Source organism: Narcine bancroftii, chromosome 3 (assembly GCF_036971445.1).
Source record: "Narcine bancroftii isolate sNarBan1 chromosome 3, sNarBan1.hap1, whole genome shotgun sequence".
Taxonomy (NCBI): domain Eukaryota; kingdom Metazoa; phylum Chordata; class Chondrichthyes; order Torpediniformes; family Narcinidae; genus Narcine; species Narcine bancroftii.
In genome coordinates this window covers 177,384,856-177,410,857 of record NC_091471.1, presented here as the reverse complement: position 1 = coordinate 177,410,857, position 26,002 = coordinate 177,384,856, and the positions used below count along the sequence as shown (strand labels likewise).

The 26,002-nt window shown below is 42.0% G+C and overlaps 1 protein-coding gene across 6 annotated transcripts in view; it reads left to right on the top strand.

Annotated features, from left to right (window-relative positions):
* LOC138757891 (serine/threonine-protein phosphatase 2A 55 kDa regulatory subunit B gamma isoform) overlaps positions 1-26,002 on the top strand; it is a 351,812-nt gene that overhangs the window by 249,523 nt on the left and 76,287 nt on the right. For all 6 annotated transcript variants that reach the window (XM_069925969.1, XM_069925967.1, XM_069925968.1 and 3 more), the window contains one exon: positions 6,933-7,110. In XM_069925969.1, the coding sequence (XP_069782070.1) occupies positions 6,933-7,110 (178 nt within the window). The remainder of the gene's footprint in view (positions 1-6,932; positions 7,111-26,002) is intronic.

Here is a 26,002-nt window from a genome sequence, read left to right as displayed (position 1 = left end):
TGAGCGCTCCAATGGATGTTGAGGATGGAGCGGAGACAACGCTGGTGGAAGCGTTCTAGGAGCCGTAGGTGGTGCCGGTAGAGGACCCATGATTCGGAGCCGAACAGGAGTGTGGGTATGACAACGGCTCTGTATACGCTTATCTTTGTGAGGTTTTTCAGTTGGTTGTTTTTCCAGACTCTTTTGTGTAGTCTTCCAAAGGCGCTATTTGCCTTGGCGAGTGTTGTCTATCTCATTGTCGATCCTTGCATCTGATGAAATGGTGCAGCCGAGATAGGTAAACTGGTTGACCGTTTTGAGTTTTGTGTGCCCGATGGAGATGTGGGGGGGCTGGTAGTCATGGTGGGGAGCTGGCTGATGGAGGACCTCAGTTTTCTTCAGGCTGACTTCCAGGCCAAACATTTTGGCAGTTTCCGCAAAGCAGGACGTCAAGCGCTGAAGAGCTGGCTCTGAATGGGCAACTAAAGCGGCATCATCTGCAAAGAGTAGTTCACGGACAAGTTTCTCTTGTGTCTTGGTGTGAGCTTGCAGGCGCCTCAGATTGAAGAGACCCTAGAAGTTTTGATAAAGCATTCCTCATGACAGCAGGCTCCCTTTGAATTCAATACAGCTGGCATTACCTTTCATATGGACAAGAAAAGCTGCACAGTGAGATGAATCCAAATGTAAACTAATCTGGTTCATTATGCCTGAATAAACTCAATACTGAAGACTGTCTTCCTGACAATTCAGTCAGTGGTTTCTTTGCATTGTGGAAAAGAATTGTGCAATTTTTAAATTTCACTCGAGTCAGCAAGCATTTTTAATTGAAACAAAACTAGCAATTGTGCAGACCTTTGAACAACTGTGAAATATCTCATCTGGTGAAAGCAGAGAGATAGAGACTGTCACATAGAAATGACGGCAAGAATTGACCTCTGCCTGTTCCTTCGGCTCTCTGCCAGACTGCATTGAGATTCCCAAACAACACCTCACCTGGAATGAGGAACTTTGAGTGGAGCTAAGGTAACTTTATGAAAACTGTCTGTTTGAGGCCAGCTTGCTCTGGATTCTTTTTAGTTGTTTATATACTATGAATCTGCTGCCAAGGCTATTTTTCCCTTTTAAAAATCTTTCCTTTGTTCTGTTCTGACATGGAATACACTGCAGGCTAAATATCAATACTACATTAAATTGTTTAGATGTAATTTTGTATGCCGATGGTAAAACAACTGTTTGTAGCTGAGCAGGGAGCTGAAAGCTTTGAAATTAAATGTGTTTCTGCACCTGTCATTTGTTTGCAGAATGAACTGGATGCTTCAAACCAAACATTGATAAGTTGGTGTCGAATTTGGCTAGAAGCTGAATATTATCAGCTTTTTGGGACTGTTGCAGATTGACTCTGTCATATTTCAAGGCTATCTTGAGGTCTGAAGAAATGGGAACAAATTTTTGAAAAGCTACAGCAATGTTTTTAGAAAATTAAAGATGTGGAAACAATAACCCACTTTGATTTTATGTCCCAAATTCCAAATTGACAGCACTTGAGTAACAATAAAACACAATGGACAATCTGTTGGAATGGTACGAATTAGTTTTCCACTTCCTACTTGGTCCTTCCTAGCAAGTTAATAAGCTCAATACTGATTGCTTGAATTATGTCTTTATGTGCTCCTGGGCTTTTTGGGATGATGGATAAGTTCATCTTGGCAAAAGTTACTTATTTTCATAACACTGAAATGCTGAGAATCAAAACGAAAATAAGTAATTGGTGGATTCTCAGTGAATCAGTTTCTTAAAAAGAAAACGTGAGTTGTTGCAAGAATTCAGGAAAGTTTTTAACAAACATTCTATTTTCTGAATTGACAAGATTCTCAACCACATGTTCAGAGAACTTCTCGCAGTAAGCAATTGGGTCAGCAAGTTTTATCAGATGCACTTCTGATTTTTCCAGGAACTAGATACATAACCATAAATTTCCTGCAGAAGAACCTTTCAGGATAAGGTGGCCATGAGTTGCTTATTTCAGATTCACTCGTAGTGTAGAAGTCGAGATCATAAGATCAGAAGCAAAAGTAGGCCAATCGGCCCATTGAGTCTGCACTGTCATTCTATCATAAGCTGATCCATCCTCCCACTCAGCCCCTCTCTCCAACTTTCTCCCCATCACCCTTGATGCCCTAGCTAATCAAACACCTGTCAATCTCTGCCTAAAATACACCCAAAAACCTTGTTTCCACAAGTTTCAAGAGGCCCTTTTCTAAAGCAGAAAATCCAAATGTAAAGGTGGAGATTCTCTGCCATCACATTGGAAAACTTACCTTCATAAAATGTCCATGAGTGACCTCTCCAAGGTCGTGCTAGAGATGGAGCGGTGCGCACCCCCTTGCTGCATATAAGTACATCTGCTGCAAGTGGCTGGCTCAGGGCGAGCTGATGATGACACCATCAGCCCGTGACCCATCTTACTTCTCTCTGCCTCCCCCCCTCTCTGTCCCCTCTTTCTCTCTTGTCATGCTCTCTCTCTCCCTCACTCTCATGTCAATTTTGCATTAGAGATACAGCTGAGTAGCAGGCCTTCCGACCCACTGAGTTCATGCGATCCTTAACCCATTTTATTTTTCCTGTATTCCCATCATTTCTATTCAGTGACATGTATTGATCAGTCAACCAAGCAATCCTTGTGCATTTGACATGTTACATCAAAGTGAAGCACCCAAAGCAAATCTATGAGAAGGGCGGTCACAAGAAGGGCATATCAGTCCTACACAGGCAGCACAAGAGATCAGAGGCAATAACTGTACAAGTTGCAGGACTGTAGACAAAGACTCCACCCCCCACCCCCATAGTGTCGGAGGCTGAAGAATAATCTTTATAGAAGTATATAAAATCAATGAAGGGCATAGATAAATGGATCCATTTATCCCAGGGTAGGGGAGTCTAATACTTGAGGCCAGAGATTTAAGATGAGAGGGTGAAGATTTGAAAGGGACCTGAGGAACTTTTCCCTCACTGTACATGTACAAAATGAGCTCCTATAGGGAGCTGTAGAGCTGGGTACAATTCTGATATTTAGATAGATACAGTAAATATTTAGAGGGGCATGGGTCAAATGCAGGCAAACTGCTCAGGTAGGCTGTTTCATTGGGACCAGAAGGTCTGTTTCACCTCTGACTCTGTGCCACACAGTTCAACATTTAGTTTCTAAATATTCCTGCTTATTGAGATTGATATTGAGACTGCAATGTCAACAAGTTCCTATGAGGGAATGTAATTTATTTGTACTACTCCATGCCTACTTGAGAGACTCCCAACAACTATTCCCTCCTACTCTCTTCCAGGAGAGAAGGTTGGCTTCAAGAATTATTGGAATAGTTATTAAGGAACTGTCATTAAGTGGGATATCTCTGCCTGTATTCAACAAAACGGTTGCCAGTACAACTGATGTCCCTTTGGTCTTATCACATCTTCGATAGGTGCTTTTGGTAGTTGATTGCCTGACTCTGGAAATCAATATTTTGAGAATTTATCTGAAGGCAAGCTTAAGCTAAAATAAATAAAACTACATTTCCCACGACCTTTGGCCAGTGGCCTGTTTTACATTATTTGCATGTATGTGGCACAGTGCTCCACAGAGCTATTTGTGCAGTGGGGAGATATTAAGTGAAATACAAACTAAAGTGATGAATAGAAAAGTACCAAAGTTTTCAGGATTACCCACTGATCAAGTAGTCACTTTCTGGACTGTTGTGGGAACCATAAGATGGTTTCTGGACATTTAATTTAAAGATGCGTTCATTTTTTAGCATTATGAGCAGGGAAGCTTGAGTAGTTTGTTGATGACTTATCTTGTTGGCCTCGGTGTAGATGAGCAGAAGTGTTGCTTTATTTCCACCCATGTTTCAGCTTTTTTTGGAATATTTTATTAAAGTTTTAAGAAAATATAGAATCTAGGACTCAATTAATGTAATAACAATAAAACATTGAAATCATAGAATAAAAGGAAAGGAGAGTTCCTCTTCTCCCAGCGCTCCCTCCCCAGATTTGAAAGGCAAGGTGGAACGACAGCAGGGAATAGAGGGAGATAAAAAGAAAGGAAATAGAAAAGAAAAAGCATCAGTAGCAAGGTTCAACATCTCAGTCACAGCAATTTAAAGTATTAAAATTTATAATAAGGAGCATACTAATTGACAAATATAAAAAATTATACAGTTTGGGCATTTAAGTAATCTAAATAAGGTTGCCAAATTTTGAAGAACATACTATATCTATTCCTAAGACTATATGTAATCTTCTCAAGGGGAATGTATCTTCACACTTCCATGTTCCATCAATCACTGTGAAGTGGGTATCGGATTTCCAAGTTACCGCTATATATTTCCTAGCTATTGACAACACAGCTTGAATAAATTTAGATTTACTTCTGGAGAAGTTAACTTTTATAACTGCCAGATTGTCCAGAAGAAACAATTTCAGGTCCAGAGGTAAGTTCACCCCCTGCAATTTTTGTCAACACTTCCCCCAGTTCTATCCAAAAGGGTCTTAATGTTGTGCATAACCCCACCAAAAACACCTATCAGAAAATTCGAGTTTATTTTTATGTGGCTTTTCAGATGAGAGATATAATTGGTGCAGAAAATTTTAAAGAATCAGTCTATATCCAGAATAGCTGCTTCCCTAATTAATGTGCAACAGAACCGAATACTTCGAATATACACGCAAGAATAGTTTCAGAAATTATTTATGTGAAAGAAATCGGTATAATGGCAACGAATGAGAAGAATCAATGTTTGGTTTTGCAAGTTTGAGCCTTGTACCCCAGAAAGGGGGAGAAAAAGTCAAAATTTAAAATACATTTTGATTAAAAAAACAAAAATGCTGGAGGAACTTGGCAGGTCTTGTAGCATCCAGAGGAGGTAAAAATGTTTAACCAAGGTTTTGGGCCTGAGCCCTTATTCAAGGTAAGAAGAATAAAAATGCTGGGGAGAAAGGGCAAAGGGGAGGAGCACAGGACTACAGACAAAAGATGATCACTGGACATAGATTGGTGAGAATTGATTAGAAGAGGGAGTGGCTCTTTGAATTCAGAGCTGGAGGAAAGGGGACAGAGCAGAAGGAGAAGAGGGAGAGACGGAGCTAGAGGAAAGGAGAAATAGTGATAGGGTAAGGAGAGAGATGGGGGAGGGTTACAGAAACTCCCCGAGAAGTCGATGTTAATATCACCTGGTTGCAGGCAACCCAGACGGAATATGAAGCATTATTCCACCAGTCTGGTAGCGCATGGGAGCGTGGCAGGGAATTGAAATGGGTTGCCACTGGGAGATCCCTGCTTTTGTTCTGTTTGTTCAAGGCAGATTGAGCAATGGTGAGCATAGCAGGGATTAGGATAGAAATGACCAACAAAGTCTTAGGAGTATTTTCAGTTGCACCATCTTGCCATGCTACTTAGATCCCACAATGAAGTAAAACTATAAATTCCTGTTAACTAAAGTCTCATATTGGTGAAACTGCCAAGATTTTTCATTTTAGGTGTTTTTGACTGAATTATATTTATTTCTTTAATTACTTTTGTGCAGGAATGAGACTTTAGATGAACTGATCATGTGTGATGCAGCAAAGCTCCAGGGAATGTGCAGCAGGATGAAATACAGTGACTATCAGTGGCTGTTGGTGGAAAGGTCATAAATGTTAAAATGGATAATATGTCCGCATGACATTGTGGATAAACTTCAGATGATGCAATAGCTGACTTAAAACCATACCCCATTACAGTGTGTTCTTTGTGGAATAGCTGTCAATTAATGCATATGCAGATGATAACATTTTAGAGAAAATACTAGGTGAAAGCTCATTTGTTTTGTAGCATGCTGCTTTCATGAGAAAGTTTCAATTGATCAATGAACTAGCAGACATCTCATCTTTGCCTAAAATTTGATCACATGACTGAGGATAACATAATTCAGTTTCAATGAAAAATAAAGCATAATAGAATGGAAAATTTGTGTATATTTCTTCCATGTGGTTCTCTGCACATTTGACATGCTAACCTGGAGGTCCCTGGACTTGTAGAGTTGTGAAATTAGAGGAGTGGGCAGAGTAATATTGAAGATGGATATTATGGATGTAAATGTGATGTTGGGGATAACCAGTCAATGAGATAAGTGCCGGAGTGCATGATTGGGTGATTAATTAGCCCACCGAGAAAGGGTAAAGCACATTTAACGGTCAACAGAATTGGCAACAACACAGGAGCGAGCAGAAAATTGAGTAGCACAGGCAGGAATTTTTCCATCCAATTATGGAGTTTAAAGGGGCAGGAATTAAAAGACTTCATAAATTTAAATCAACAGCAAAATAACTTGGTATTTAGGGGGCTACCAGTTCGATTTTTGTTTGAAACCCAAAGCCAGTTTCATACCTTGTTACAGAATGAATATTATTTTTCCAATACATTAGCATTTGAGTGCATTTACAGTTTGACATACTGATTGTCTACTATATTAAATGATTTTTCTTTAGTAAATTAGTTATATGTATAGAAACCAGTCACTAAATTTAAATGTTTCAGCAAGAGTAAGAACTTAATTTTGTTTTGTGCTCTGGTTAATCGTCCTATACTGTGGGAACACAACTTGGTGAGCTCCCAACACACCACACCCCCACCCCTTCCAAAAGAAAACTAGCTATGATTGTGAAAATGAGGTTTAATGACTTGAAATGATGCTTTCAAACTCAACCAACAAAAGATCACTGAGTTTTGCACTGCTTTTCCTGTTGAAGCCACTATTTTTGAGGGAATTAGTTTAACTATTGGAATATGTTTTGCCTCCATTGATGTACTCCAAGTCATACCATCCTGCCCTGCTTAGTTTGTCAGACCTGCACTGAGAGGTACAACAATGTGGATGAGAATCGCCAGTTATTGAATAATGCCTATTTGTTTTAATCTCCAGGTCCCAGTACTGAAGCCCATGGATCTGATGGTGGAAGTGACTCCACGGAAGATCTTTGCTAATGCTCACACCTATCACATCAACTCAATTTCAGTCAACAGTGACTGCGAGACATATATGTCAGCTGATGACCTCAGGATAAACCTCTGGCACTTGGGAATAACAGACCGGAGTTTCAGTATCCTTTTACTGTGTGTGCTTGTGATCATTGTTTACACTGAAAATAAATGTAAAGAAATTCACAATCTCTCGACGTGTACATTATACACATGGAAAATGTTATGGCTGAGGACATGAGTATTATAATTTTTTTTTAAATTGACTGCTTTTTAAAACATTTTGCAGTTCTTAGAGTGCAGATATATTTTTTTATACACCTATACAAATTGGCTCAACAATTAAACCAATAGTAACTGCAGATTTTACTCATCAATTCTTAAATGCATGGGTACCACTGAGGATGTGAAATTTCCAAATATGTTTAATAATTTTGGTCATAGCATTTACTGGTAAATTAACTCATTCCACTGGATTGTGAGTATTTTAAGTTAAGGGGCTCAGATTTGTTTGTCAGTAATTCCTTAGACCAACATCAGACACTAAAAAGTCAAGGCAGCAATTCATAAGAATGGCTGAGAGACACAAAAGCTACATAGGCTGATCACTTGAGCAGATGAAGAATAGGTGGAGGAACTTGGCACCTACCACTGGAAGCTACCTGACTTGCTAAGTTCCTCCAGCAATTCTTTGCACAAGAGCTGTTGATTCGGGAATCTTGAGCAAATGAAGGTGAGGCAGTATCCTGGGAGAGAAATGATCAGTCAGTGTTTTGGATGGAGTCTTTTTTTTTCTCACCAGAGACTCTGAAGGAAAATAAAGATATGGGGTAGAAAACTGACTGGAGGGTCTTGAGAGGGTCTCACCTTAAATATTGATTTTCCACTTCAGTGAATGTTGCCTGACGTGCTGAATCCCTCCAACTTTTATTGACTCAAACCAGCAAACTGTATTGCTTCATTGTCACTGTTCCCCACTGATGCATCTTGGATTTTCCACATCTGCAGCTGCTGCTTGAAATTTACTGCAATTTAACTTGTCTGTGAGCATCTGTTGGTGAGGGGGAAAAGGCTATAACTGTTGTGAATTAATTTTTAATTTGGTGAAAGCCAGGCTACCAACAGAGTAACATTTATACCATGCAGGTATCAGTCAATGACAATATCCAATAAGAGAAAATCTGCTATCCAGTAGCATTGCCATAACTGAATAAACCATTAACAATGCACTTAGTGAGGGGATTGGGGTACGATTGAACTGAAACTGAACTGGAATAGTCACACGTGCAATGTGGCCTCATGAGCAGGTTAGAGGCTAAGAATCCTGTGATGAGTAAACTTTATACACCCCAAATCCTTTCCACCATCTGCAAGACTTTGATGGAATTCTCATCACTTGTCTCCAAGGAGCTTGACATCATACAGAATGTGGAGGCCTAGTTGATTAGCACTCTATCCATAACCATTCACACACTCCACACTGCAGAGTAGCAGCAGTTTTTACCATCTGAATCTTCCTTGAAAACAGTTCACCAAGATTCCTTCTTCAGAACCTTCCAAACCCATGACAAGGTCATCGAAAACATGGGTATACCACTGCTTGCCTTCCAAGCCACATTGTATTCTGAATTGGAAATAGATCCCCAGTCCTTCATTGTTGCTGGGTCAAAGTTATGGAATTCCCTCCCTAACATCATGGGTATACCACAGCTCAAGGATTACAGCAGGTCAAGAAGGGAGTTCACCGCTACCTTAATAGGGGTGGATAATTAAATGGTGACTCAGCCTGTGAAGGAATTTAAGAAAAAGAGACAACTGCATTGTTGCAGGATACTGGATTTTGAATGTGAGAGCTTGAGGAAGAGCTGCCCTTTCTGATGTCCATTCACCTATCCATGGCAAATGAATAACTGGAAATTGTTCAAATTTGGTATTATTAAAACAAACTTGTTGTTAATTGTTTGCTGAAAAAAATGAATCCTGTTTTAAAAACAACTTATTGTGAAGGAGTTTGACACTTGGCCTCTGAATGAATGTTGGAAAAAGGTGGAGATGGGAGCCTGGTTTCAATAAATGATTCAAATGCAAACAGTATTCACCTTGATATTTGCAAAGTTTTACTGATGAGGTCAATGAAGTATGAGCCTCCATCAAAGCAGATCTTGACAAATGGATTTGGCATTAAAGGACCCATGCCTTCCTGTGTCACTGTCAGAGGCTTGTACAAGTTATCATAATTAGATTACATTCCAGCCCCTAATTTAGTCTCCTCAATATCCTTGCTGATAATTTCTTTGATGCCATTGTGTCCTTACATGACATCAAGATTTTAGAATTGAAGAATAATAAAGTGTGGCACCTGGCCCCTTGACCCATGATGTTTCTGTTGATTATCACATACCTATGGATACTACTGTCATTTCTCTGGTTTTCTCTGCCCTGGTGATTGAAGTGCTCATCTTTAGTAGATGTACAAATGTTGTGATGGTACCTTCATTCATGAAGCTGCTCAGAATAGCTGGACATTGTCCACACCTCTGTGACAACAAGTCTCCAACAACTAGGATTACTGGTAGTTCCTTCTTGAATTAGATGGAGTGGAGCGGCTTTCCACTCTTCATCTCCCATTGACTTAAAGTTTATCTTTTCTTCTTGATGCCATACCTGTTGAGAGAAGTCACTCTTCCGTCTGGAAACTTGGCTCAATTTTTTGGGGTCTATATTTGGACTAAGGCAAGAACCTGTCTTTCTGATTGAGACCAAGTTGATTACAAGTTATTAGGAATGTCTGCATTTTTGTTTCCTTCCATGAATTTGTTAATACTGGCAAAAGGGATTAATTAGGCTGATTGGATTTGTCCTACTTTTTGAGGACAAATCGGACTGATGGATAATGGTAACTTAGCAATAAAATAGATTTGGCTGAGACACGATGATTATTATTGTTGGCAAATGACAAAAACAGTGCATACTCTCGAAGATCATTCAGGTGATGTGAAACTTCGCAGATCCATGCAAATACTAACGATGGTTACATTTATTTAATATCAGTGCGGATGGCCTCCAGTTTTTTTATTTGAAGTTAAACATCTGCTTTGTGGTTGAAAGCAGGAAAGGGAGGTGAGAATGTTTAGCCCACCATATGCATATGGTCATGGGTAAGAGGATGAGAGATTTGCTTTACTCAAGTGATTATGACTATTGAAGACTTTAATTTGACTTTTTGATCCATTGGTGGTAATTTTATGGAATATACCATTTTCTTTCTCAATCTATGTTGAATGATTAGTCTTTGACAGGGTGGGTCACTTGATGAAAGGGTCCAACTGGAAATATCAACCACTTTTTTTCCCCCATTGATGCTGCCCAACCTGTGGGGTTTTTTTTTTGCTTTGAATTCCTGCATGAACAGTCTCTTGTCTCCAGAACACTTTTCATCTTTATAAGTGCAGCAAGGATTTCCAGTACCTTATAAAACATCAAAATCAATTCTCACATTTCCTCTCATCCTATCCAATTAACACATTTTGGCTGTAAGGTTTGCATTCTTCCCCCTCCCATTCTTCCACTTAATCTCTGGGTTTTAATTAAGATGTCTGCCTCCTGTTTGCTTTGACCTTGAAGGGTTCAGGCCTGAGATGTCAGGAATATACCTTTACTTCCTGTGGACACTGCGAGACAAGCTAAGTTCCTCCAACATTTCTACTTTTGATTCCAGAATGTCATCATGTTGAAGTAGTACCATTTTCTTCCACCAGTCAATTTATGAGGATGACTGGTTGTGCACATGGAGCTCACAAACAAGAATTAATGAGAAATTGGTTTTGGAATGTTAAAATTCAATTAATTTCACATGCAAACCACATACACTCTGCTTTATTGAGTACTAGGTTTATTTTGAGATGATATATGACTTGGCCCCCTTCCCAGCATTTCTTCTACAAAGGTAATTACCATTAATCTTTAAGGGTCTTTTATGCATAGAGTTCTCATCAGTCGCTGCATGTTCAAAAGATTTGACATTCATAGGAAAATAACAACATGAGCATGTATTTAATATTAACAATTAATTGAAGTTGTAGTTGATCTATAATTCCACATGCACTTTTCCTCCAATTTTTAATGCTCTGGCTAATCAAATTGCGCCAGTCTCCAATTTAAATAAATCATTTATCAAGGATTTGCTGAAGAATATTCCCAGATTCACCACCACTCTGTAGAAATGTCCCCTTAATTTTAACTACTTTAATTTCCATTCCAATTGCTGGATTTTTACCATCTGCAAATAAGTTATTAAGTAAACCTGTTGACTTACTGTATTTTAAAAATGTTATATTGTGTCCCTTACCCTTCAATAATGACAACTCTTGTTTCAATAGTCTATCCTTGTAATTTAATCGTTGAAGCCAAACTTGAGTCTAAATAAAAAAGATTAAGTGTGGAAATTTCTGTCTTCCTGAGGTAACAGTTGAAACATGGGACTCTAACCAACTACTGAATTTGAATCTCAATTGGTGGTGTTGTCTGTATTAATTACAGATTGCAGGTTTTTATCATACCCCCCAAATGTCAGCTTTCTCCAAGTTAAGGTTTCAATAGGTAAATGGAGAGGAAATTAACATTGATAACTGACATTACAACAGACCTTTTGCATATAATTGTTATATGTGCTGAAATGGTTGAGCTTCTTGGCATTATGTTGTGGAATCAACGACACCTGCAATGATCTAGGAGTGATTTTGATGTTGTTTCATGTTCAACGCTGTGAATATAACAACATCCGTGTGTATTCTAAACCTCGCATCAGCTCAGTGTTCTATCCGAGGAGAAAATATGGTTATCAGCAGTTGTGGAAAAATGGTAATTGTGTATTTGAGGGTGGTTGGGCAATTGAGTTTTCCAGATCAAATATCAGCTCATTGCACCTTTTAAGTGGAGAATTGTCCTTCTACCTCTACTCTGAAACTTCTGTCTGATCGGTGCAACATGAAAGCCAGGAATTTTACAGTGGCCATTTTTCCCCCAAAGATGATGTTGACTAATTGTTTTGCTTTTTGTGAAATGTAATCTTCATCTACCCAAGATTTTGTTCCATGTAGAAAATCTTGAAAGAAGCAGCTACTCTGTCTTTTGAGAGACACTGAATTTAATGAGGATTTTTGCTTAATGCCTGTGTATTTAAAAGTAGAAATTAGAACATTACAGCATAGTACAGGCCCTTCAGCCCTCGATGTTGTGCCCACCAATATATTCCTACTTTAAACAAAAGTACTAAACCCTTCTTACCTTGTAACCCTCCATTTTTCTTTTATCCATGTGCCTGTCTAAGAGTCTCTTAAATGCCTGTAATGTTTCAGCCTTTACCGTCATGGTAAAGCATTCTAGGCAGTCACAACTCTTAATGTTAATCTTAATGTTTAAAAAAAAATTCCTCCTTTTACTTTGTAGAGATGACCCCTCTTGTTTGTTATTCCTGTTCTGGGAAAAAGGCACAGATTGCCCACCCTGTCTATGCCTTTCAGATGGACAATTCTCCACTTAAAAGGTGCAATGAGCTGATAATTGATCTGGAAAACTCAATTGCCCAACCACCCTCAAATACACAATTACCATTTTTCCACAACTGCTGATAACCATATTTTCTACTCGGATAGAACACTGAGCTGATGCGAGGTTTAGAATACACACGAATGTTGTTATATTCACAGTGTTGACCTCTACATCTCCTAATATCTCATCCTTCTTCACTCTGCTTCATAAGACATATTTTCCAATCCACGCAACATCCTGGTAAATCTCCTCTGCCACCTCTCCATAGCTTCCACATCCTTTGCCTAAGAAGGTGACCAGAACTGAATGCAATACTACAAGTGTGGTCTCATCAAAGATTTGTAGAGTTGCATTGTGACCTCTCGACTCTTGAACTCTGTGTCATTTCACTAGTCACTGACCTCCAGGCAGAATACTTCCTGTCCTCTACTGCTACTTAGCTTTCTACATGCAAGCCAATTTTTTTTATTGACACAGCCAAGCTTCCATGGATCCCATGCCTCATGGCTTTCTAAATGAGTCTATCAAGGGGGACCTTGTTGATACCTTACTAAAATCTTATTCAACCCTACCTTCAATTTCTTTTACCTCCTCAAATGGTGGAGCAGGCTCGATGGACAGGATGGCCGACTTCTGCTCCTATTTCTTGTGTTCTAAGTCGCCTACAATACTATCTCTACACCCATAGCTGTACAGCTAAATATCTTTTCAACTCCAACTCCATCTTTCAATTTTCTAACAACATCATGGTAGTGGGCCAGTTATCAGATAGCAATGAGATGGAATACAATAAGAGTGAAAGTCTGGTCGCATGCTGCTAAGATAACTTTTTTCTCATTGTTATAAGATGGCAATGATCAATGACTTCAGGAGAATGGTCTGGGCCCAAGTCCCTGCTTGCTGAAGGCAGAAAAGTAGGTAATTTCAAGTTCTTGATGATAAACATCTCCACTGACCTGAACTGGGACAAGCATATTGACATGATCGTCAAGAAAGCGCACAAATGCTTCTGCATTCTCAGAAGATTAAGGAAGTTCAGCATTCCCCCCACTCCCACCCCGGTCCCTCCACAACTTCACGGCATGGTAGCAAAGCTGCTCTGCTAAAATTGAAAGGAGTTATGGAATGTCCTAAATCCAGTTCAGCACAATGCAAATTTTCCTCTCCTTCATGGACTCTATCTACATCTCTCAATGCTTTGGAAAGATTGACAACATACTGAAGAGTCCAGACACGTGCTTCTTGTCTCATTGGGGGTCTAGGTCATTTTGATACCGGGCATTTTACCACCCACAGTTTGGCGTGGAACATTTTGGTGCTAACAGTTAGGCTACAACAATTTAGTCATTTATTATGAAGCGAGGGGGCTACATCTTGGGCTGTTGTGCAGGATCCTGCAATCATGACAGCAGCTGTCACCCTATCACATCAAAAACTGGCCAACATGGCATTATGGGCGCGAGAGGCTTACCAGCGCTTGGTGGTGACTAAGTGGTTGCGGCGGACAGTGGGAGGGAACCTGTTTCTGAGTCCTTTCAGGGTAGCGGAGGCAGGTTGTCCCAGGGCTGGCAACCTGATCATGATCCCTGATCACCCTCTGCTCCTGATACCCTCCAACCTCCCATAGTCCCCCTCCACCTGTCCCTGCCCCCTCCCCTGTTCCTGTTGTCAACAAAAAATTTTAAACAATGCTTAATATTTATTATATTAAAATCATAAGATCAGATGTGAGAGCCAAACTGCGGACACCAAAATATGAGTAGCACAAACACGCTTTCAGTAAGTTGCAACTAATGGTCAGTATTTACAGAGGTCTTCAGGTGAATCTGGGGTAATGCAGGAAAACAGGGTTTATGTTGGGACTGACGAGGGAGAGACAAGAGGAGGGGTTGGCCGTCTAATCTGCACCCAAACAGTGAATTCCAGTTCACTGGAGGGCGACAAAAGTTTTTTTTTTGCCATAATGTCCAGCACCAAAATATCCAGTTCCAAACTGTGAATGCCAAATGTCCAATTCTATACCAATGGAGAGAAGGTTTAAGAAAACAGGCTCAAAGATTATTTCTTCCCTGCAACCATCAGGCTTCTGAATGAGCCTATAACTGTTATCATGCTACCCTGGGCGAATTGATCTTTTCATTGCAATCCTATACTCTGCTTTACATGGTAGTACGAATGTTAGAGATGACTTTCGTGTGTTTGAAGAAGAACCCTTCTCACTCTACTTGTTGTTTTGTAGAAAAAAATAAGGAAATTTAAACTTGGGAGTTTAGCATCAGTCTGTGCAGTGAGTGGAAGAGTTAGAATACCATGATACAGCTGTACATGTGGCGAGTGAGACCACATTTGAAATGTCTGCAGTTCTGGTTGCCAGGCTACAGCAAGGATGTATGAAGATGGAAGGGATGTTGAAAAGAATCCAAGAGATGTTGAGATTCTGAAAACTTGAGTTAAAAGTTGAGATGAGATAGACTGAGACATTTTGCCCTGGAGCATAGGAGACTGAGAGGTGCATAAAATAGACAATATAAACAATTGGTCTTTTTCCTAAGTTCAGGGAGTCTAAAATTAGAATTCATCGGTTAAAGTTATTGGGGAAAAATTGAAAAGTATCTGAGCTAGATGGTTGCCACATGGAATGAGGAACGAAGGGAGCAGTAGAGGTGAGCATAGTTTCAATGTTAAAAAGGTGTGTGATAGGGAAGACTGAGAGATGTGGGCCAAATGCAAGCAAAATGGGACTCGCTCCAGTAAACTCTAGTTGGCATGGACAATTTGGACTGAACAGCCCTTTATGTGATGTGCATCCCTTCTTCATATCTATCTTGTCAAGTTGTCTTAAGAATTTTATACATTTCATTGAAACCTCAATTTTGCCTAATTAATCTCTCGTTTGATCGACTGGTCTTCCCAAGAACCAGTATAATGAATCCTTGCTTCAGTTGCTCTATCTTTTCAGGGTATAAATGAGGGTGTACATTGTTTCCATAGCAATCATGTTGCGCTTTTCATTGTGCATTATCCTTAGCTGTTGAATGTCAAGTGACTATTTCAATTCAGTCATGGATGTTGACGTGCCTTGGTAGGATAAATAAATGATGAACTTCTACTTCTTTTCCTCCTGGGTGATTGTATTATTTTGGAAGTAAAATCATCTGAGAAAATATCAGCTCATTGAACCATTTGTGCTATGAAAACATAATTTCCATGAAGCTATTTTATCAAATATGGATTGGGACGCAGTAATGATTATGTGACAAATTGAGAGCAACATATTATGTGCTAAAAATCCATTTGATTGTGATGGAGATAAGCTCTAGTTGGCAGACTTCAATGTGATCACAAAATATAGGTTTAATTGTAGGGCACCTTTGCTTTTTAAAAATATTTGGCATTGCCTGGTTGCCAGCCTGAGTCCCTATGGGTGGAAGAGAACAAATCCTGACTATAATACAAATAAATGTTTCAGGGAAGGGAGTGTCTCCAAATGTGCAGAGCATTCAGATGGTTGAGGTGTGAAGCTGGCAGGGGAAGAAATATATAGATTGCAGAGGATAGAAACTCTACTGCCCCCTTATGGGCCACTGAATGCTTGGAATGAAATGGAGATTTGGCATCGACTTTTTAAATAAGACAGAAGTGTAGTGGCTACTATGGTAGAGCTTCTAAAGTAATACATACACACATGCCAGATAGTCAACTCAAGACTGATTTATTCAGACTTTACAAGCTTCTTTTATATACCGCATGTCCCAGGTTCCATGGGACAAGGTGGGAAGTCACTATGAGTTTGCTGCCAATCCACAGAACTGGCAGGTTTAAATTAAGCCCTGTGAGTGTCCCGCACCTTCCAGCAGGAGACTCAGCAAATCAATGTGCCGTTTCTCGGCACTCAGTATCTCTTGCGTGCAGTCCATTAGGTTAGTATTCAGCTGTCCGTATTATGGTTCCGTAAGCCTGCAGAACTGCGCCGGCGACAGTTCGCAATGCCACACTGTGCACCTGCTCTGCCCTCTACGTTCTACGTGGCCGCTACATCACCCCCCCCCCCCCACCCACAGAATCGTTTCCAGAAACTAAAACACCCGTTGCGTGTGCCTTAGGTGGATGCCTATGTCATCTGGGCTTGGGGCATTGAATGGGTGAAGTGGGATCCACGTGGGCAGGCTTGAGTCTGTCTACACTAAACAGCTGCAAATTCCCCCCAATATCCAAAGTAAACACAATCCCCTCTTAATCACACGGAAAGGGCCCTCATATGGTCATTGTAACGGCGCTCCTGGGACCTGTCTGCGGACAAAAACAAAATCAGCGTCCAGGAGCGGTGGGGGCACCTGTTGTTTAGGGGTTCCATGCCCATCGGTAGGAATAGGTTTGCTGATAGAGATACCACGTCAAAGCTGCTGTAGGATGTCCAGGTCAGAGTTGGTTGTGAAATGTATGTCCCTTGGAACTGTAAGGACCATACCATAAATCATCTTTGCAGATGATGCAGACAAATCCTCCTTTGGGGCCGTGCGCACTCCCAGTCGAACCCATGGCAACTCATCGACCCAATTGGGACCAGTAAGTTGGGCCTTAAATGCGGACTTTAGTTACTGGTGGAAACGTTCCACAAGTCCGTTGGACTGTGGAAGGTATGCAGTGGTGTGGTTCAGGTGTGTGCCACAAAAGTGCACAAAGGCAGTCCATAATGCAGAGGTGAATTGTGCTCCGCGGTCTGAAATTATGTACATTGCGATGCCAAATCTAGTGAGCCAATTGACAATGAATGCCTTAGTACATGTTTCAGTGTTACTGGATGGCAACAGGATGGCCTCTGGCCAGCGTGTGAAATGGTCCACCACTGTTAGAATGTATCTCAAGTTTTGAGATACTGGCAATGGTCCAACCAAGTCCACATGCATGTGTTCAAACCTCCTGCGTACTGCTGGAAAAAGCCAAAGAGGTGCCTTGGTGTCCCGCTGAATTTCAGCAGTGTGGCAGGAGGTATCTGTACGTGCCCATTGAGCGACGTCTTTTTTATGTCCACGCCATATGTATTTATTTGACATGAGCTTGACTGATGTTTTGATGGACGAATGAGACAAGCCGTGTATCTGGTCAAAAAGGTGTCGCCTCCATGATGACGGAATCAACGGTCTAGGGTAGCCCAAAGACACGTCACAAAGTAGGGTTGGGCCGCCCAGTTGTGGCGCCACCCGTTGTATATCCAGGTTAGTAATGGCTGTACTGTATGCCTGAACATCGGGGTCTACGGCCTGTGCACTGGCCAATTCAGAAATATCGATTCTACCCTGAATATGATACACAGTCTGGACAGCATATCTGCGACGAGATTGTCTTTTCCTGAAATATGGCGCACGTCCAATGTGAATTCTGAAATGTACGATAAATGACGCTGCTGTCTTGCCAACCATGGGTCAGTTATTTTGCTGAAGGCAAAAATGAGTGGCTTATGATCTGTAAACACAGTGAAATGCCGACCTTCCAAAGCATATCGGAAGTGTTGTGTGGCTAGATACAATGCCAACAACTCCCGATCAAACGTACTATATTTCACTTCCGCTGGCCTTAAATGCTGGCTGAAGAAAGCAAGGGATTGGTAATGGCCATTGATGTACTGCTCAAGAACTGCACCCACGGCCGTACTCAAGGCACCAGTGCTAAGCCCCAAGGTAGCCTCAAGGTTAGGATGGGCGAGCATTGCTGCTTTGGCCAAAGCTTCTTTGGCATTCGTAAATGCAACCTGTGCTTCTGATGTCCAGGTAACGTCCCTGTGCTTGGTGGAGAGGATCTGAAACAGTGGTCGAAGAATATTACCAGCTGCAGGAATAAACCGGTGATAAAAGTTTATCATGCCCAGAAATTTCTGCAGTCCCTTAACTGTGGTAGGTTTGGAAAAAGCACAGACTGCGTCTACCTTGCTGGATAATGGAAATATACCTCAGCCCTAATCTTGTGTCCTAGAAAGTTGATGGTGAATCTGCCAAACTGAAATTTGCCAGGGTTGATGGTAAAACCGACTTCCTTTAGCCATTGGAAAAGGCAGTGCAAATGCAGTTGGTGATCCTATTCAGTTTGACTGGCTACAAAGATGTCACCCAAGTAAATGTATGCAAACTCCAAATCCCTGCCTAAAGCGTCCATAAGCCGCTGGAAGGTTTGAGCGGCGTTTTTCAATCCAAACAGTATTCTAAGAAATTCAAAAAGCCCAAAAGGGGGTAATAATTGCTGTTTTAGGAATGTCATCCTTATGGATTAGTATTTGATGATATCCCTTGACCAGATCAACTTTGAGAAAAAATGTGGCATTTGTGAAGGTGGGCAACAAAATCCTGTATATGAGGAACTGGGTACCTGTTGGGCGTAGTAACATCATTGAACCTACGTTAATTACCGCAGGGTCTCCATCCACCTGTTTTCTTGGGTACCATGTGTAATGGTGATGCCCAAGTACTGTTGGGCGTCAAATGATACCCAACTCCTCCATTGCCGTAAACTCTGCCTTTGCTTGCAGCAGTTTATCAGGTGGAAGATGACGAGCCCTGGCATGAATCGGTGGGCCTGAAGTCTCTATGTAATAAGACAAACCATGGGCTGGAGGCATTGAAATTAGGAATGAGAATACAGGGAAATTTGTTGAGCAGGGCAGCACAGGCATCCTTGTGCAGCATATGTTCCCCGAGCTGGGAAACTCCCTTTGCTGCATGCCAGTGGGTATGTCTGAAAGGTGGTGGCATGAACCAATTTCCTCCGTTTCACGCCCACCAGTAAGTTATGGGATCATAAAAAGTCTGCACCCAAAAGGGCTGAGCAACAAAAAGCTAAGACACAATTCCAATGGAATGTGGTCCCTCCTATTTCAACTGTGATCTGTTAAAGCTGGGAATGGTAGTTCCATTTGCTGCTTAAAGAGTCAGGTGTTGTTGTTTATGCGTCCTTTCAAAATAGGTCGGTGGGAATAAACTGACCTCAGCACCCGTGTCTACAAGAAATTTGCGCTTACCAGTGTCATCTAGAAGACACAATTTGCGCTAGCTGCCAAGGCCACTACTGGCTGCCGGCTCTTTCATTTCCTTGCCTTTTTCCTTTAATGGGTACATGACTGGACACATTTATGGGCATTTTTTCCCCAACAGCGATGGTAAAAACACCATTCTTGACACCCATCAGCACGTTCCTCCTTCTTTGATTGAACTACAGATATAGGAGGCTCGTAAGACGCGGGAAAGGTATCTGCTGCCAAAATGGACTGTATTTGAGCAGACTCTTGTGTTGGAATATGATAGAGCCTGTTAGCCTCCTGTGCTATGTTATGGGGACGGCAGAAATCCATGCCAGCGATGGGTATGGCAACACAAGCTGGGGGCAATGAAAATGAGCAGGCAATGAGAATGACCATCCGCTAATGCGAGCATTTTATTCATTAGGTAAGATGGATTCCTGTCATCCAGGCCTTCCATATTCAAAAGCTGCATGCCGTGCTCATTTCTTGCCAATTCCAGCATATCCAAGATAAACTGGCAGAACCTGGTGTACTGATTTTCTGTCGGAGGATGGCAATAAGTTCACATACTTGAGATGCAGTTGCAGTGTCCAACGCACGTACGACATGCCAGAATTTTGTTTTCTGCCGTTTTGCCCCAAAGACAAAACTGCGTTTCAGCCTGAATAAGCCATACCTGAGGCTGATGGGTCCAATAAGGAAGCAAGTGAAGTCCCACTGCGTTAACTGCCGCCGCAGCTGTCGCTGCGTCCATTATAACCATAGACTCAAGCTTCAGCTGAATCTTGTAGTCAGGGTCACCAATTGTAGTGGCTACTATGGTAGAGCTACTGAAGTAATACAAAAAATACATGCCAGACTAGTCAACTCAAGACTGATTTATTCAGTGTTTTCAGGTTTCTTTTATTTACAGCATGTCCCAAGCTCCACGGGAACAAAGTGGGACGTCACTATGAGTTTGCTGCCAATCCACAGGATTGGCAGGTTTAAATAAAACCTTGAGTGTCCCGCACCTTCTGGCAGGAGACTCAGCAGATCAACGTGCCGTTCTTTGGCACTCGATATCTCTCGCGTGCATTCCATTAGGTGTATTATGGTTCCACACGCCTGTAGAACCGCACCAGTGACCGTTCGCGATGCTGCGCTGTGTGCCTGCTCAGCCAGCTACACGGTAGCTACAGAAGTTAGAAATATTTTTTAAGCATAGGGTTGAAATTGGCACCCTTCCATTCATGTTTCTTTGAAGTAATATGCACTTTGAAAAGATTACCAATTCTTCCAACTTCTTTCCTTGTTGACCTGCAACTTTGGATTCAGAAAAAGGAAATAGATCCAGTCAGAACAAAAGTACTGCCTTGAGCATTTTGCACAGTTGGTGATAAATTCTCCAGGATTTTTTTGTGATTTAAAAAAAAAAAAAAATGTTTTGGGAAAATGCATTTGTGATCATTGGACACTCAATCAAGCATTCCTATCTTCTGTGTGCAGCATAAATAAAAGCTCACACTCGACTGGAGGGAGAACAAACGCTTTTATTAGCTTACCACACGGGTAGGGTTCACGAATAGGCTTCAGAGGGGTTCTAGGTTTAGGCGGGAAACCAGGGTTATATACAGGCTCCCGGGGGAAGAGGCAGGGACTGTCGTCAGTACAGCACACTTCTAGTGAATCCCAGTTCACTTCATGCACCCCTTCCTTCAGAATTAAGGGTCTCTGGATGAAGAGAACAAGAGACTCAGAAGAGAAGTGTTTACAATACTATATACAGATTCAGGTGGCCCAGGGGTCTGGAGAACCTGGTGGAGCGCCTTAGCACCGGGGAGCCTTCACACCTTGAGTCTCCTGTGATGGAAGGGTAGTGGGCAGGGTCTCCGGGTCGACGAAGGAGGGGGGGGTTCATTCTCCTCCCAAACCAGATCCCCTGAGTTCCTGAGCAGGGATGGGGAGAAAAAGCTCGGTAGGACGTGGGGCACCTGAGGAAATGGATCCTCTATTTTGGCGGGTGCCAGGTCCCTGATGGAGATGGTGTCCTCTATGACATCTGGGTACTCCTCGTAGGTGTACATGGAGTTGGCATGGAGCAATTTCACCCTTTCCATTAGAGGGTCAGACCTGCTTCTCCTCACGTGCTTCTTGAGAAGGACCAGATCAGGACTAATGAGGTAGGCTGGGAGTGTAGTCCCTGATGCTGACCTTCTGTTGAATGTAAACATGAGCTCATAAGGAATAGCATTGGTCACAGAGCAGAGTATTGTCTGAATTGAGTGGAGCACGATGGGGAGGACATCCTACCAGCATGAGTCTGGAAGGCCTTTTTGCTTCAGGGCAAATCAGGGAGTGGCAAATGCCACTGATGTGGGGAAATTTGTGTGATTCCTTTTCCTCATACCATATCTATCACAAATACTATGTTTGTTTGATCCAGGAATAGCAATTGTTCTCTGGACATCCATTAGATTAATAGAAAATTGAATGTTATAATTGCATAAATTTTAAAAGACGAGAAGCAGCCAAGGGAGCTCACTTCGCAGTAATTGCTTTTGTAAAGCGTTTATGTGAGTGTTATATTGTAATGGGAATACAAGAATTTCCCATAGTTCACTCACCTGCCATGTTTCTGCACATATGCTCACATAAACCCATGGAAGCTTCGACATTAGCAGAAGATTGGGTGAATATTGGCAGGACAAGAGGAAGACAATTCTTTAGTTATCTTAGGTATTCAACCTGTTCTACTCTGATGCTCAGGTTATTATTGTGCATCAGTTACAGCCAGTGCAGTTGCTGAATACACAAATATCTTCTCAATGTGTTTTAATATAATGATCAATGTGGAAGTGCATGTGGTTGAGTTGTTGTTAAATTGTGTGCACCATCCATTTCATTGACATTATTGCAATTGATTGCAGTCAGAGAGAATCAGTGTTTTGGATTGAATTTTTAACAGTCCCATTGTTTTGCAATGCACTGCTGTTGTGGAAAAAGAAACTTTTTCTTTTCGTGTACCAAGCTGTGCGATGCAGTAGTTTGTGATACTGCACCACCTGCATCAGGGCCCGCATGGCTTCCACAGGAGGTGATGTCATAATGTTGCTCAGTTCTTGCTGGATATAATGTATTAGCCCAGTGAAGGGGTTACCAAACAGCTGCCAGCAAAACACTATGGGCTTGGTTTTGTTTTCAGGGGTATGAAGCAGCAAGGCTAACTGGGGCGTACACTTGGGGGGATGGAGCAGCGAAACTAGCTGGGGCGCACATGACGATAGCATGTCCATAAACATTCCTTAGGGAGTGCGATAGATAGTAGCTCCCAATTTGCAAAGTGCTTGTCTTCCCAGCAAGGGCAGAGGGGTAGTTTTAGAAATGATCACAGCTTCTTCGATGCTGCTGTCTCCCAGCGATAGTGTGACATTCTTTGACAGAGGTTCACGGGATTCCGGCCACCCCCACAGTTATCACCTTGTTATGGCTTAAAGGTAAACCCAGGGAGGGGGGTACAGAGGTCAGGGTGGCTCCGGTGTCTACCAAGGCTCGTAAATGGGTATTTCCTACTCTTAAAGTTATCCTAGGTTGTGTCTCAGAGTCTTGGGAAAGTGATATAACCGCCCCCTGTACTGTCACCCCTCCACTATTCCGCGGGGAATGGCTGATTGTAGGCAAAGGAAGGAACCTCCCTGTTGCTAGCATTCATTGTTCGGGAAGGTTCTTCAGGAAAGGTACTCCTACACTTCCTTGCCCAGTTTCCCTTCTTTCCACACTTGCAGCATGTATCTCTGAACTTATCTCTCTTGTCATTTCTGTTATTTCCTTGGCTAGTGCCTAAATTTCGGCCCTGACTATAAAACTGCATTTTCGGCGGCTTGGGAGTTATCCCGGGACCCCAAAAAGAGTCCCTCTCTATCCATGTTTATCACTTAGGTAACAAACTGAGTCCAGGTCAGGGTCTGCCAATTTAGATTGTGCATCTTAAAAGCCTGGGCTTGTTGGGAAAGCATACAATTGAGGAAGGTTTGGATGGCTATTGCCCCGTTCCCTTCCAGCAAGAGCCCTGCATATTCTTCCAAGGAAGTTTTGAATCTTGCTATAAAATTGGGAGGGGCCTCATCTTTTCATTGCAGTCATCGAGTAACTACCCCTAAGTCCCCTTGCCCTTGGGCCGCTCTCATGATGGCTTCCTCCTCCCTGTTCTGCAACCAGTGTGCGAGAGTTTCATTACCCTGTATTGTGTTATCAGGGCAACATTCTCTCCGGGCAGAACCAGCACCGTATCTTGAACCACAGGCCATGAATTGCCGTATGCACATTTTAAAAGAGCTTTTAAATCACTTGGGAGGGGGATTGTAAATGTCACATGTTTGCACTAGCCAATTTAGAAAAGTGGCTGGTCGCTTTATGAGGGTCAGTGCCTCTATTACCATAGCCCTAGCCTCGACTGGAGTCCATGGTTTTAAAATAGGGACATCTCCAATCATGATTTTTTTGGTTTGGTGAACTACATGAGAGGAAGAAGAGTTAGGAGAGGCATCTCTTTCTCTGTTCAAGGTCCGCAGAGGTGATCTGGACGTATCCTCCACAGAGATTCCTTCTCCCATTGCCACCTCAGGTCCCTGTTGACCTTCCCTAGCTCCTCCTGTGTGCGCCTGTTGCTCTGTGTCATGGTTCCACTGCCAGGCAATAACTATCTCTATTAGTTCGTCCATCGTTTCATCAGGTCTGATGTCAGGACTATGATCCTGTCTTTTAGCAGCTGATACCACTTGGGATATCTGGGGATACAGAGGTACAGGAGAAGGTGAAATTGGATAGGGTGGAGGATTAACCAGGGGTACTGTGGGAGGGGAAAACCTTTCCATTTTCTTTTGTTTTGGGGACTGGTGTCTTTTAGCCACCTCCATCCGTTTCTCAAAGAAACCCATCATATACTCAGATTCCCATTTAGGGTCCCCATCCCCATTAGCTGCTCCGTCCCACCAGGTTTGTATTAACGGAATCTTAAAAGATCCCCCATACGGCCAGTCTCCCTGTGACCAGTCATACAGATCGCTGCTAAAAGTAACTGCATACCGGTCATCTCCAGTTTCTTTTATTACGGTGTCCGCTGGCAATCCAGCGGGTCTCCTACCTTATGTCGAATGTCTTTTACCGTCTTTATTCGTTTCTCAATCCTCTTACTGGTCATCACGACCCTCGGTGCCTTTGTCCTGTCAGCAGGAGCAGGCTTGTGCCGCTCGAATGCTGACATTTCCCATTGCTCTATAGAGAAAGCAGAGTTACGCTGCACATTTCAGCAAAAAAGCAATTCTAGCGCTCACCAGCGTAAAGGAACTCTGCAACAGGTTCCTCTGTCTTCTTTGTCTTTCAACCTTTGAATTTAGTCTCTCTTACAGCTAGCACTCGTTACCATCCAACCCCTTTTCAGCTAGGGTTTCAGATCACTCGTTCCCTCCTTTTAGAGGGGCCAGATTCTCCAAACTTGGAAAATCTTTTGTTTCTTTGCCTTGGGTTCTTTTGGGCTACTGTAAGGCCGTCCGCCTTGTTATTTCTTTCCAATTTGAAAGGGAGGGAAGCATCCTATAAATAACCCATCCTCGTTGCCATCTGTTATGGAAAAAGAAACTTGAGTACAGATGAATTACTGCTTAGGAAGCCTTTATTTTAAAAGCCTGGTACCAGGGAGAGACCAGTATCCTCAAAAAGCGATGATCCAAGTCTCTCTTTAGCTGGAAGAAGCTTGTACATTTTTAATCAGAATACATGTGATAACAGGAACATTTGCAACTGAAAAAACAAAGCTCTTTACAAATTGTGTCAGACATCCATCAACTTGAAGGTCATTGAAGCTTATCAAAACAGAAAATTAAAAGAAACGTGAGAGAAATTCAGTCCTCCCTGTTAGAGATGACACTGCTTAGCTCATCCATCTTCAAGCTTCACAGTGGACCGATTGAGGAGCCAGGGTGGGGGTTTAGAACAGCAATTAGCCATTTGTTCAGAGCAGAGAGCAAAGTTGTGTGTCGTCTATAATACTGTAAGAGACTAAGTAATAAAAGCAAATTCTGAAGCTTCAAATCATAAAATTTCCTCCACAACTGCTCATCCATGATTGGTGGACTGGATGTCATTTATCTGGAAGTTGAAATAGCAGCAGTCTTTTCTCTGAATTCCTTTCTGCTGATTAGTAATGAAATACTGGTATCCAGAAATTGAATAATGTAGCACCAGGTCATGAAATGCTAATTATGACATGCCCTTACTCAGAGTTGATCAAGCTGATGATCATTCCTGGATGAAAATTTGAAGTTGCTCTGGAAACCTTCTTGGCTGATTCATGGGAGCACACTGGACCTCGTGTCAGGCCCCAAGTCTCGAGACATTTTTTATCTGCCTCGTGCAATATGCTACCTGCTGTATAAACAGACATTTGGAGTTCCAACCTCCAGACCATGACCATCATG